At 44.5% G+C, this 15327-nt stretch overlaps 1 protein-coding gene across 2 annotated transcripts in view; it reads right to left on the reverse strand.

Moving 5' to 3' along the window:
• LOC137420694 (drebrin-like protein B) overlaps positions 1 to 15327 on the reverse strand; it is a 118803-nt gene that overhangs the window by 17688 nt on the left and 85788 nt on the right. For both annotated transcript variants that reach the window (XR_013622502.1, XM_078772403.1), the window contains exon 8: positions 767 to 824. Coding sequence is in view for 1 of the 2 variants with exons in the window: in XM_078772403.1 (XP_078628529.1) it covers positions 767 to 824 (58 nt within the window). In the remaining variant the exon portion in view is untranslated. The remainder of the gene's footprint in view (positions 1 to 766; positions 825 to 15327) is intronic.

The raw sequence follows: 15327 nt of genomic DNA on the forward strand, positions 1-15327 counted from the left end.
GGCAGAGGCAAAAGCACATGAGGAGAAAGGGAAATAAAAGTTTTTTTTGTTTGTTTTTGGGGGGGGGGGGTGTGGGGGTTACAACGTTAGACAAATAGTAGATGTTTGGTGAAGCTTGGTGGAGAAGGGGAAATCAAAAAAGCTAGCAAAACAGCGAAGGAAGGAACAACCTTCGACGGGGGAAGCCTGAGGCTGCAAGGCCTTGCTCGCGACGGACGCGGCAAACAAACGATTAATTTATGAAAGATAAACACCGAGAAACTTCCAAGGGGGACACTATAAGTTCACACACCGAACGATAAATACAGTTTCGACAAAATACAATTGTGAACAGACTTAACTTTGAAAAACGTGGAGACCGTGTGGACCGTGGAAAACCCCTGCCACCGTCTCCGACGGTTGTAATTATTAACACACTCAACATTCCTAAACCTCCCAAACAAAGCAGCTAACAAATCAACAGCAAAACAATAGTGCCAGGAGACATTTGAGAAGATCTTTTGAACACATCTACTCCGTTTGTTGCTTTACAGCCAATTATCCGATAGTTTTTAACCATTCCTGCTTAAAAACAAGAGGTAAAACAATTCCTGTGTTAGACCACACCTCATTTTCACATTCAACAACACACAATCAAAACTTAGTCATTAAGACAAAGGAAAACACACCCTGAAATGTAATGGATGGAAAGAGAAGATCAAATAAACCACAAGATTATCATTCTATAACAGGAGTGTTGGCCCCTATTGCCATGTGTGGTGCTCACTCTCTGTACTGGTTCTTCTTCCTCTCGGTCTTCTTCTTCTTTTCCACTTTCCATTTTCCTGGAGGAACATATCAAAAAGCCTCCTACACCAGATATTCACCAGCTACAAACAACAACAACAACAACAACAACAACAACAACAACAGGCATTTTAAGGCCATTTTCCCTGCAAGAGCGGGGGTTAGCCTTGCGGTCCCCATGACAATCTTCTACATCTTGCCCTATTTTCTGCATCTCCCCTTGTTAACCCCTTTGCCCGCATTTCTTCTTCCACCATCTTTAGCCAAGTCTTTCTCGGTCTTCCCCGTCCTCTACTTCCTTCTGCATTCATTTCCATCACTCTTCTCAACCAGTCAATTTCATCCTTCCTCAACACATGACCAAATCATCTCAAACTGTTTCTCTTCACAGCATCCATCACAGGCTCTATTCCCATCAACTTTCACAATTCATCATTTGTCTTCCTCTCTCTCAACGATACTCCACACATCCACCGAACCATTCGCATTTCCACCCTTTCCAGCCTTCGTTGCTGCTCTACATTCATTACCCATGTCTCGCTCCCATAAATCATAACACTTCTCACACATGCAGCATACACCTTTCCCTTCAGCTTCAACGACACTCCCCTCCTCGTCAGCACGCCACTCAGTTCCCGAAACTTCTTCCATGCACATCTCACTCTAGCAACCATTGCCGAGTCTGATCCACCTTCTCCATTCAGCATGTCTCCTAGGTAACAAAATGTTTTCACACCTTCCAGCTTCACGATGTCTCCAAGATCCAACTCAAAATTTCCTCCATCTGCAGCTCCCTTTGTGCACACCTTACACTTGAATGTAGCTGCCACACTGGTTAATGACCCTCTCAGACCACTACATTTTTGATGAACCCACTCAGCACACATTGTACATTGAATGGAATTCACTCCGACACCCTTCCTGCACACAGCACACGGACACTTCCCAGTTTTTTCCACCTCACCACATGCTTTACCACTTGCCATCACCTTTGTTTTTCCGATATTCACCTTCAGACCGTTTGTCTCCATACATTCCTTCCACTTGTTCATCTTCTCCTTCAGTCCTTCCATACTTTCTGCAATCAACATCAGATCATCTGCATACAACAACTCCCACGGTAAACCCTCCTTTACGTTCCGAGCCAGCACCTCCATTACAGCTACAAATAGTAGTGGACTTCGTAACGACCCATGATGCACTCCCACCTTCACCTCAAACTCACCACTGTTCCTTCGTCCTTACAGCTGTGCGCACTCTTTTGTACATTGCCATCACTACTCTGATCAACCATTCCTCCACTCCTAACTTCCTCAATGCCAATTGTCACTACTTCACGTGGAACCCTATCGAATGCTTTCTCCAGATCAACAAACCCAATAAACAACTTCTTCCTCTTCTCCATGTACTTCTCCTGCAACTGCCTCACAATAAAAAGCGCATCTGTCGTTCCTCTTCCTGGCATAAATCCAAACTGCATTTCGTCAATCTTCACTTTCGTCCTTATCCTCCTCTCCAACACCCTTTCCAATACCTTCATTCCATGCTCCAATAATTTTATCGTTCGATACGAGCCACAGTCCAGAGGGTCACCTTTCCCCTTGTATAGAGGGACGAGGGTACTCAGTTCCCAATATTGACCAGCTACACTATAAAAAAATTTTTTTTGTTGGAAACAAAACAATCAAAAACGAGATTAGCAGGTCTGCCCGAAACATTACTTTTGGGTTGACATTTGTGATTCCCATCAAAAATCCAACAACTTTTTTCATCCAACCTTGACATTGCCACAGATGGAAAGGACCTCTTACAAAAGCAGGGGAGGGGGAGCCCCAAATTTTTGGCAAAAACAAATATGACTGTTTAGTATTTCAAATCTTACAATTCGATTCTGTGGCAACACCGTCAGGTGTACAATCTTAAGTTGTCCATTGAATACATATTTGCCAATCCGCGTTCGCATGCACCATGCCAGTTATTAATATCTGACTTTTTCCCACGTGAGTGCAAACTAAAAAGGACGTAAGAGGTGTCATTCCATGTGCCAAAATTGAAATCCAAATATAGAAACGGACGATCGAGTTACTACGTATACATCACCTGGGGATTCAAAAGTGAAAACGTAGCAGACATAAAAAAAGAAACTTGCCTTTCGGAGAGGCGTACAAATTAAGCAGACTACTCAATCGAACAACTTGGGTTGTTTTCCAAGGGTAAGCTTTTGGGCAGGCACGATATAATTAAAGGTAGGCAATTAATATAATGTAGGTGCTAAGTATATGGAGTTTAAAAGTCAAAAGATGGATCCAGTTAATAAAACAGATTATGTTAAAGGACTAATTCACGAGATGAGGATGCAGAGGATTGCTAAGCATAAGGGCAAGCAGTGTTCTTGTTTAGCGGAATACAATGTTCTTGCTACAAATTTAATGCATGGAATACTTATTTTGAATAAGGCATTAAAACCTTTCCTCATTCGTTGCAGCATAAATCCAGGCATATATTCGGTGCTTAAAGTCGAACGGAAATGGATGTGAATGAGATATGCAGCAACTTGGTTTGTCATAGATAGCCCTTAATCAGCGTGCTTATTATACCGTATTTTTCTCCTGGAATGAACCACATGGAGGTGTTTGGGGGGGAAGGGGGTGGTATGAGTGAGGGTGGAGAAGAAATATTCTTGCCTGCTAAAATAACCTGTGAGCTTGCTGCTAAAAATTATACACTGTATAAACAACCTACTAAAGTAATATGGCTGACGTTTAAACTTTTAATTAACCAGGCAAAAATGCGATAGCTATATTATGAGGAAAAACCTACGGCGAGAAAATGGGCAAAATGCGAGGCAGCGTTTTAATTTAAGAGAACACACACACCTTTTTTTTCAGATGAAAATGAACCTCACCAAAGCACAGACACATGTTGACGGTTTCAATTGCGATTTGTCATCTCACCAATCAGAAAAAGCCATACCACTATCAAGCCTTAATAATCACAGATAAATTATACGAAGCCAAGGATGACTGCTTGTGCTTTAAATATAAAATATAAAAAGAAAATGTCCATCTAATCTCAAAGAGCTGCAGATCCACAATGATTCGCACTAGGCAGCTGGAACAACTTCACGTGGCTACAATATATATATACAGTGAAACCTTGACTTACGAGTGCACCAACTTACGAGTTTTCCGAGATACGAGCCGTCGCTCGGGCGGTTTATTGCTTTGAGATGCGAGCCGAGATCTGAGTTACGAGCTTACGCCACCCGCCACCAAGTGGGTTCCGGTCACGTGGTTATCTTGCCGTGCAAGCATCTCTGCCGTGTATCGCTGCTGCTTTGTTTTCGCATTTTGGTTATTTTGGAGCTAACGCCACCCGCCACCAGGTGGGTTCCGGTCACGTGGTTATCTTGCCGTGCAAGCATCTCTGCCGTATATAGCTGCTGCTTTGTTTTCGCATTTTGGTTATTTTGGAAAATTTCTTAGTTTTAACCATGGGTCCTAAGAAATTGAGTGCCAAGGGCAGTACTGAGAAGAAGAAGAGGATGATGTGCTTGGATATAAAACACGCAATCGTCGAAAAACATGAGCGAGGTGTGCGTGTTGTCGACTTGGTGAGGCAGTACGATCGTAGTACTTCTACGATATGTACGATTTTGAAGCAGAAGGAGTCGATAAAGGCTATAACGCCAGCCAAGGGCGTTACGATTATTTCAAAGCTCCGGACCTCGATCCATGAAGAGATGGAGAAGTTGTTGTTTGTGTGGTTGACGGAGAAGCAGCTCGCAGGAGATACCGTGACCGAGAACATCATGTGTGAGAAGGCCCGAGACATTTACGGGGATTTGGTGCAGCAGGCGGCGGGAACATCAACGGACGAGGCATCGGAAGAGTCATTCAAAGCCAGTCGGGGATGGTTTGATAATTTTAAGAAGAGGACCGGCATTCACTCCGTCGTCAGGCATGGTGAGGCAGCAAGCTCGGATGTGAAGGCAGCTGAAGATTTTATTATAACTTTTGCCGAACTCATAGAAGCCGAACGATACATCCCCCAGCAAATCTTCAACTGTGACGAGACAGGGCTCTTCTGGAAAAAGATGCCGAGGAGGACGTATACAACGGCAGAGGAGAAGAGCATGCCAGGCCACAACTTGTTCAGAGTGCCGGCGATAGCTCGCCTTCTCTTTGTGGAAAACACGGTGAGATCCTTAACATCCAACAACTAATGGGACGCAAACGGGGTGCCCAGTTTAGCGGTACACACATTGATGATCACCCTGCCTGTGATTCACTCATGACAGGTCATAGCTGGGTCGGGATTCAAACCCAGGCTGGACAGTTTAGAGTCAAGTGTGCGTACCTCCAGTCCAGGCCATCCTGCCAACTTGTATGCTGCATACAGGTGAAATATAAAGCGCGAGATATTTTTATATATACTGTATATTTAAAAAAAAATTGGTGTGGTTTTTGGGGGGCTGGAACGGATTAATAGCATTTCAATGCATTTTAATGGGGAAATTTAATTTGAGAAACGAGCAAATTGAGTTACGAGCTCGGTCACAGAACGAATTAAACTCGTAAGTCAAGGTTTCACTGTATATATATATATATATATATATATATATATATATATATATATATATATATATATATATAAACAGACTTGGCATTTAATATGGAATATTTTTTTTGTGGGGGTGAACTTACTTTTCAAGATGTCTTAGAACCAGAAGTTCATTGGAATTATGTTGAAATTATTCTAGATTTTGTTAATGTGACCTTTAAAAGACAAAAACTACATTTGACATTTCGAAACAAATAAATTGATCCTTGAAAGTGATGTAAACTGATATCGAACTCAATTCATAGACAGTACTGTGTTAAACCTCTGTACGTTTTCCAGAAGTATCTCTTTATTTTGCACATTAGTCAAATTTTTAGCCGCGTCGCAGACGCTGCTCATAGAGTGCCCTCTGCTGTTGTTGTTGTTGTTGTTGTTCTTCTTCTTCTTGTTCTTGCAGAGAAGACAAAACCTCAAAGCTCCACCCATTCTGGGAACCATAGCTCCACCCATTCTGGGAGAGCCTTCATATAAACAAATATCCACCATTTTATTAAATCGCATAGCTTTGAGGCCTGTTTTGTAGGCCCGTGGTGTCTTCCTCTCTCACACAGTTTTATTTCAAATCAAATTCGATATATCATTTCATTTTTCACAGTCGCTAACATAGTTTTAGACTCGGTTGAAAAAAAACGGGAAGAAAATCCGATGAAAGTTGCCCTTTATAGAACGAAATGAATTCTCAAAGGCCTGTAACTTCAAGTCCATTGAGATTTTTTTTTTTTAAATCGCGGCATGGTCAGTCATACACCGCCTGAAATAACAGACGGGAAAATGCCGAGATATATTAAAAATTCGTCCATTTGATGACAATCGTCACGATGAAATATTTAATTTATACGTCGTCACAATAATGTGGAGAGAGGAGCATAGCTTCGTTCACGTGTCGCCACACATGGGAAATTGCCGAGATATATTTTTTTTAATTCGCGGCATGGTCAGTCATACACCGCCTGAAATAACAGACGGGAAAATGCCGAGATATATTAAAAATTCGTCGCCACACACGGGAAATTGCCGAGATATATTTTCACTTTGCACAAAAATAACATCAAGTAATCGAATCAATAGGAATGTCCTGTGCCTATAACATCGACGTTATAGGCACAGCTGCATCTAGGCATTGTGTAACATCGACGCGGCTTTTGTTTTAATTAAAACTTTTTGACCTTGTTTTTATAACAAAAACAAAAGTTAAATTACGACCGGGATTACGGACAGTAAAATTACAGTTCAGTACTTCGTGTAACCCCCACGAGCATTCAGGAGAGCATGTACACGTTGAGGCATGCTGTTCACGAGATTTGCCAAGGTTTGGACAGGAATCGCCTGCCATGCAGTGACAATAGCCTGCTGCAATTCACGCACAGAGGTCGGCTGCTGGTCCAAGTGGTCGATTTGACGCGTTAATTCTGCCCACAAGTTCTCTATCGGATTCATATCCGGGGACATGGCAGGCCACTCCATATGCTCTACGCCACCGTCAGCAAGAAAGTGTTGGATCATGCGAGCACCATGAGGCCGTGCATTGTCATCTTGGAAGACAAAGTTTCCTCGAAAGGCTGCACGAGCAAATGGAAGCAATGTTTCTTCCAGAATGGCCCTGTGCTTGAACTGGTTCAGGTTTCCATTCAGAACAACCATGTCAGTTTTGCCCCCTCCATGAAAAGCAGCCCAAACCGTCACCCCACCACCTCCAGCTTGGACTCTTGGCACTATACAATCTTTGTTGTAGGCTTCATGCACTTGTCTGCACACTCGGACGCGACCATCTTGACGATAGACCAGAAATCTAGACTCGTCACTGAAGATCACGTGATTCCAGTGTCCTGGCTGCCTTTGACGGTGCTCTCTGGCCCACTGCAATCGGCGCTGGCGGTGTTGTCTGGTCAGGCGTGGCTTTCTCAGGGGACGCCTGGCACGATAGCCTGCTTGAACCAGTCGTTGGTTGACTAGCCTTCTGGATACAGGCACATTTGTCAGTTGCTGCCACTCAGCCCGAAGCTGATTAGCTGACTTTGTACGGCCATTGCGGACTAACCGGTGCAGCTGGCCATCATCCCTCCTTGTGGTTCTGCGGGGACGTCCTGGTCTCGGTATTGGAGTAGGGACACCCCTCTGAGCATTTCGTTTCAGGATCTTTGACACCTGACCTTGAGTGATGCCATACTGCCGAGCAATAGCACGCTGTTTCATGCCATAATTTCATAAAGCCACCACTCCATGACAAACAGCATTGTCGAGTTGACGGACCATCTCCAGAGGAAGCGGCAATAACTTTTGGAGACGTGGAGCAGTTGTTTTCCACTAATACAGAACGCAACAACCCTTGTATACCCGACTGTGAAGCCAATCATCAAATGCACCTGTCCGTACATTTTGCCACGCCACCTGTGATATAATCCTGTTGTTGACTTCTTGCTGCGACAGACAATCAGTGACATGGTTCTTTTAACAAATAAATCACCAAAGTGTAAAAGAAACTCACTAGATTGATAAACTGAGTTAAGAAAGTAAACCCAAGTCAAGAAAAAAAAAAATTCCATATTAAATGCCAAGTCTGTATATACAGACTTGGCATTTAATATGGAATGTTTTTTTGTGGGGGTGAACTTACTTTTCAAGATGACTTAGAACCAAAAGTTAATTGGAATTATGTTGAAATTATTTTAGATTTTGTTAAAGTGACCTTTAAAAGAAACAAAAACCACATTTGACATTTCGAAGCAAATAAATTGATCCTTGAAAGTGATGTAAACTGATATCGAACTTAATTCATGGACAGTAGTGTGTTAAACTTCTGTGCGTTTTCCAGAAGTATCTCTTTATTTTGCACATTAGCCAAAAAATGTTTTTAACAAAAACAAAAGTTAAATTACGACTGGGATTACGGACAGTAAAATTACAGTTCAGAACTTCGTGTAACCCCCACGAGCATTCAGGAGAGCACGTACACGTTGAGGCATGCTGTTCACGAGATTTGCCAAGGTTTGGACAGGAATCGCTTGCCATGCAGTTACAATAGCCTGGTGCAATTCACGCACAGAGGCAGGCTGCTGGTCCAAGTTGTCGATTTGACGCGTTAATTCTGCCCACAAGTTCTCCATCGGATTCATATCCGGGGACATGGCAGGCCACTCCATATGCTCTACACCACGGTCAGGAAGAAAGTGTTGGATCATGCGAGCATGATGAGGCCGTGCATTGTCATCTTGGAAGACAAAGTTTCCTCAAAAGGCTGCACGAACAAATGGAAGCAATGTTTCTTCCAGAATGGCCCTGTGCTTGAACTGGTTCAGGTTTCCATTCAGAACAATCAGGTCAGTTTTGCCCCTGCATGAAGAGCAGCCCAAACGGTCACCCCACCACCTCCAGCTTGGACTCTTGGCACTATACAATCTTCGTTGTAGGCTTCTTGCACTTGTCTGCGCACTCAGACGCGGCCATATTGACGATAGACCAGAAATCTAGACTTGTATCTGAAGATCACGTGATTCCAGTGTCCTGGCTGCCATTGACGGTGCTCTCTGGCCCACTGCAATCGGCGCTGGCGGTGTTGTCTGATCAGACGTGGCTTTCTCAGGGGACGCCTGGCACGATAGCCTGCTTGAACCAGTCATTGGTTGACTAGCCTTCTGGATACAGGCACATTTGTCAGTTGCTGCCACTCAGCCCTAAGCCGATTAGCTGACTTGGTACGGCCATTGCGGACTAACCGGTGCAGCTGGCGATCATCCCTCCTTGTGTTTCTGCAGGGACGTCCTGACCTCGGTATTGGAGTAGGGACACCCCTCTGAGCATTTCGTTTCAGGATCTTTGACACCTGACCTTGAGTGATGCCATACTGCCGAGCAATAGCACGCTGTTTCATGCCGGAATTTCGTAAAGCCACCACTAAATGACAAACAGCATTGTCGAGTTGAGGGACCATCTCCAGGGGAAGCGGCAATAACTTTTGTAGACATGCAGCAGTTGTTTTCCACTAATACAGAACGCAACAACCCTTATATACCCAATTGTGAAGCCAATCGTCAAATGTACCTGTCCGTACATTTTGTCATGCCACCTGTGATATAATCCTGTTATTGACTTCTTGCTGCGACAGGCAATCAGTGACATGGTTCTATTAACAAAGAAATCACCGAAGCGTAAAAGAAACTCACCAGATTGATATACCGAGTTCAGAAAGTAAACCCAAGTCAAGAAAAAAAAATAATTCCATATTAAATGCCAAGTCTGTATATACTTCCAAAAGTTATAGGGATGAGATACTCATTGGAGTCCAAGAAGCACCAAGGTTTTTATTTTTTTTCAATACACATGCAATTTGCCAAAATAAATAACTTCCTTACTATTATCATGACCTGAGATGAGGGCTGCTCTAACTTGTTAGTTACCAAAACAGTAGAATAGTACCAGTGCAATTATTGGTTGGCTGAGCATGTGCATAATTCCACTAATTGCTCCCAGTACTGAAGTAATGCAGGACAAGCGTGCATAAAGTAAAGTTTTTCGTTGGTGAAAGATACTCCATGTAAAGATTTCTGGGAAGACCCCATTTCCTTTGGAACTGATGGCAAAGAATGTATATGAATGCTGATAAAGCTGAATGCATGCTAATAAAGAGGCAAGCAAAAAAAATGTTAAAATGGTTATCCTGTTACAAACATTGGGATGAGCACATCTGGAGGCATGTACACTATCCAAGTGACTCTAAAGGCCCGTTCTCACTTGAACGATTTTTTGTACAACTGCGGTGCGACTAAAAAATCGTACAGCCGTGCGATTTCCGTACGAATTTCCCTGTTTTTTTCCGCGCAGTCTCACTTGTACAACTGCCGTTAAACTCTCATGTGACTTTTCCGGTTCAAGTTGCGTGCGACTGCCGTGCGACTGCCGTACAACCTCAACGAGTCCAGCGCAAGCACCGTGCGATTTTTGTTCAACTGGCGTGTGACCTGTGCGCATGTGGTACAACCGCCGTACAACCAATCAGAGCGCCGTGCGTCCACCGTACAAGCGCCGTTCGATCCGCGTGAATCGCATAAAATCGATGCGACCAATGCGAACTATGCAAAACGTGCGACAGCCGTATGGAAATTTTCAACAGTTGAAAAAACTCGCACGGGCATGCGACCCGTCCGAATTACCAGTGATTACACACAACACCCCTACAAGCTGTGCGAATAATCAACAGACTGCCGTGCGACTCCCGTACGCCCTGTGCGATTTGGTAGTCGCACGGCATTCGTGTAGAAAATTGTTCAAGTGAGAACGGGGTATAAGGTTAAAACGGTTTGGAATTCTAATGAGATATTGTTCAAACGCATCGTAGAAGATTCATTCATGGACAATATCTACAGTCAAGCATTGTAGAAGATTCATAGAAGCTGGGGCTGAATGTCAGCCAATGGTGGGAGAGTGATTTTATGGTGCCAACCACCAAATTTATGACAATTTTTACGGTGCAGCCCATAGGGTAAAGACATCTAGAACAGTGTCTGGCTGTCCGTATGTATGTCTGTCCCTCACAAACATACATCAATCAGAGCTGAGGCTCTGGTCACATGACAGGGGCGATGTGATTACGTCTATGATGTCATTACGGCGTACGACGTCTGACTCCGCACACCGCCATTTTGATTTATATGCCATTCAGGCTGAACATATCATCGAACCTGTCATATATCACAATCGCCATGTTCTACCTTTACGTTTTTCATTCAGTGTGAAACACAAACAAACCCATTGCTAAAATGATCATCAAATATCGAAAGCATTGCCATTAGGGTCTTCGGACGACACAGTATGTATAGGCCTTAGGCTTCATGCCTTCATGCCTCACCTTCAGGCCACTTCAAACAAATTAGCCCAGGTTTCTTAATACAGTAGTATCGTTTCTGTAATAACAATAACAACATTAATAATAATATCGAAAATATAACCGTACCACTGCAATCCCTTTGTCATGACAGTAAAGTTACTGGATTGAAGCGGTGTATGGTTCATGAATGACTCGGTGAGAAGCGGTGTACTAATTATTGCAGGAGTAAGTAATTAGCCTCGATTTATTAACACAGTAACATCATCTTCGTAATAATAATAATGTTAATAATAATGTAGTAAATATAATCACAACACTGTAATCCCTTTGTCATGACTGCAAAGTTACTGGATTGAAGCGGTGTTTGGTTCATGGATGACTCAGTGACAACAACAACAACAACAACATGCATTTTAAGGCCATTTCCCCTGCTAGAGCGGGGGTTAGCCTTGCGGTCCCCATGACAATATTCTCCATTTAGCCCTATTTTCTGCATCTCTCCTTGTTAACCCCCTTGCCCGCATTTCTTCTTCCACCATCTTTAGCCAAGTCTTTCTCGGTCTTCCCCATCTTCTACTTCCTTCAACATTCATTTCCATCACTCTTCTCAACCAGTCACTTTCATCCTTCCTCAACACATGACCAAACCATCTCAACCTGTTCCTCTTCACAGCATCAATCACAGGCTCTATTCCCATCATCTTTCGCAATTCATCATTTGTCTTCCTCTCTCTCAACGATACTCCGCACATCCGTCGAACCATTCGCATTTCCACCCTTTCCAACCTTCGTTGCTGCTCTACGTTCATTACCCATGTCTCGCTCCCATAAATCATAACACTTTTCACACATGCAGCATACACCTTTCCCTTCAGCTTCAACGACACTCCCCTCATCATCAGCATGCCACTCAATTCCCGAAACTTCTTCCATGCACATCTCACTCGAGCAACCGTTGCCGAGTCTGATCCACCTTCTCCATTCAGCATGTCTCCGAGGTAGCAAAATGTTTTCACACCTTCCAGCTTCACGCCGTCTCCAAGATCCAACTCAACATTTCCTCCATCTGCAGCTCCCTCTGTGCACACCTTACATTTGAATGTGGCTGCCACACTGGTTAATGACCCTCTCAGACCACTACATTTTTGATGAACCCACTCAACGCACATTGTACACTGAATGGAGTTCACTCCGACACCCTTCCTACACACAGCACAGGGCCACTTCCCAGTTCTTTCCACCTCACCACATGCTTTACCACTTGCCATCACCTTCGTCTTTCCGATATTCACCTTCAGACCTTTTGTCTCCATACATTCCTTCCACGTGTTCATCTTTTCCTTCAGTCCATCCATACTTTCCGCAATCAACACCAGATCATCTGCATACAACAACTCCCACGGTAAACCCTCCTTTACGTTCTGAGCCAGCACCTCCATCACAGCTACAAATAGTAGTGGACTTAGTACCGACCCCTGATGCACTCCCACCTTCACCTCAAACTCACCACTGTTCCCGTCCTTCGTCCTTACAGCTGTGCGCGCTCTTTTGTACATTGCAATCACTACTCTGATCAACCATTCCTCCACTCCTAACTTCCTCAATGCCCATGTCAATACTTTGCGTGGAACCCGATCGAATGCTTTCTCCAGATCAACAAACCCAAGAAACAACTTCTTCCTCTTCTCCATGTACTTCTCCTGCAACTGCCTCACAATGAAAAGCGCGTCTGTCGTTCCTCTTCCTGGCATAAATCCAAACTGCATTTCGTCGATCTTCACTTTCTTCCTTATCCTCCTCTCCAACACCCTTTCCAATACCTTCATTCCATGCTCCAATAACTTTATCGCTCGGTACGAGCCACACTCCAGAGGGTCACCTTTCCCCTTGTATAGAGGGACGAGGGTACTCAGTTCCCAATCCACTGGAATGCGGCCTTCTTTCACCACCAGATTACAGATCTCTGTCATTCTCTTCACACCCCAACTTCCTGCTACCTTCAACATATCTCCCACAACTCCCGTCGGCCCTCCCACTTTTCTACCCTTCATTGCTTTTATCGCTTCCTCAACTTCCTTCTCAGTTATCTTCTCTGCCGGTCCTAAAACTGGGTTACTCTCTATGTTGCCATCCCATTCATTCTCTGTATTCAACAGCATTTCCATATATCTTTTCCATCTTCCTTTAATTCCATCTGGGTCGACAACGATTTGTCCCACTTCATCCTTCAAGCAACTCACCCCCCATCACATCACACCTCTCTTTCGCTATCTGCTTTGCAATCCTGAATACTGCTTTCTGACCCTCTTCCAAATCCAAGCGTTCTCCGAACATTTTCCTCCATGCCTCCTGCGCCTTTGCTACCTCTTTCTTTGCAGCCTTCCTGGCTGCCTTATAACTTTCATGCTCTGCTGTTTCTGCTCCCGTACCCTTCGCCTTCTGCCACTCCTTGAACTTCTTCCTCTTCTCGTCAATCCTCTTTCCAACTTCATCATCCCACCACCATGTTTCCGAGTGCCTCGGTGGTCCTTTTGTCCATCCACATACCTCACCAACGGCTCCCAACAGACTAGCTTTCATTGACATCCAACCACTTTCAAGCTCAACCACATCATCCTGGACCCTACTCAGCCTCTCTTTTAATGCCTCCCTTACTGTCACCTCTTTCAACCTCCACACCTTCATTCTCGGTTGGTACTTCACCCGCCGAGCTCTCCTCGCACCTTTCACCCTTAAGTCGCAGACAACCAAGTGGTGCTGTGAAACAGCCTCCTCCCCCGGGATCACCTTTGTGTCTCGGAGGTGCCCCCTATCTCACCTACGCACCATCAGGTAGTCAAAGGTTGTCGTCGACCCACCTGACGTGTATGTCACAAGCTTATTATCCTCTTTCTGGAACTGAGTATTACAAATCAACAAATCAGCTCCATCAGCAAACTCCAAAATCCTTTCACCTTCTCCATTTCTCACACCATATCCATAACCCCCATGAACTCCCTCAAAACCATCCATACTCCTTCCCACATGTCCATTTAGGTCTCCTCCTACCACAACAACTTCCTCATCTTTCACGTTTTCCATCAGCTTCTCTATCGCACACCAGAACTTGTCCTTCTCTTCATCGCTTCGACCAACCTGCGGAGCATATCCCGAGATGACGTTCACCAAGAGCTTTCCAATCATCATTTTCACCATCATCAACCTATCACTCACTCTAGTCACACTCACCACACTGTCTACAAACTCCTCAGAAAACAGGACACCAACACCATTCACGCCCTCCGGGCACCCTTGCCACACAAACTTGTATTTCTGTCCCTGCCTACCCTTCACCATTCTCACACCACTTCCCTTCCATCTCGTCTCTTGCACACAACATATGTCCACTCTTCTTATGACCAATACTTCCACCACTTCTCCTGATCTCCCTGTCATTGTCCCTACATTCCATGTCCCAAACCTCAGAAACCGATCTCCACTTCGGGCTGTACCCTGCCCACATGTAGTTGTAATTGTCATGGTTCTCTTTTTTGAGGCAATGTTTTTTTTTTATGTGAAAAATGAAGGATGACTCAGTGAGAAGCGGTGTATTAATTATCACAGGAGTAAGTAATTAGCCTCGGTTTATTAATACAGTAACATCATCTTTGTAATACTAACCAGTGCGCGTGCGCGAATTTACGTCACGTCGGCCGCGAGAAGGCGTTCCCCAACACGAACCAATCAGGAACTGCCACGCCCACTTATATGATCTCAGAATTCCTGTGACAGGAATTAGCGTTACACTGGCTGGAAGTCATTCGCTAGAGGCGCTTCCTCAGCGCCAATCACCAGTGCGCGTGCGCGAATTTACGTCACGTCGGCAGCGAGAAGGCGTTCCCCAACACGAACCAATCAGGAACTGCCACGCCCACTTATATGATCTCAGAATTCCTGTGACAGGAATTAGCGTTACACTGGCTGGAAGTCATTCGCTAGAGGCGCTTCCTCAGCGCCAATCACCAGTGCGCGTGCGCGAATTTACGTCACGTCGGCAGCGAGAAGGCGTTCCCCAACACGAACCAATCAGGAACTGCCACGCCCACTTATATGATCTC

This window comes from Myxine glutinosa, chromosome 2, assembly GCF_964187855.1.
Source record: "Myxine glutinosa chromosome 2, kmMyxGlut1.1, whole genome shotgun sequence".
NCBI classification, from domain to species: Eukaryota; Metazoa; Chordata; class Myxini; order Myxiniformes; family Myxinidae; genus Myxine; species Myxine glutinosa.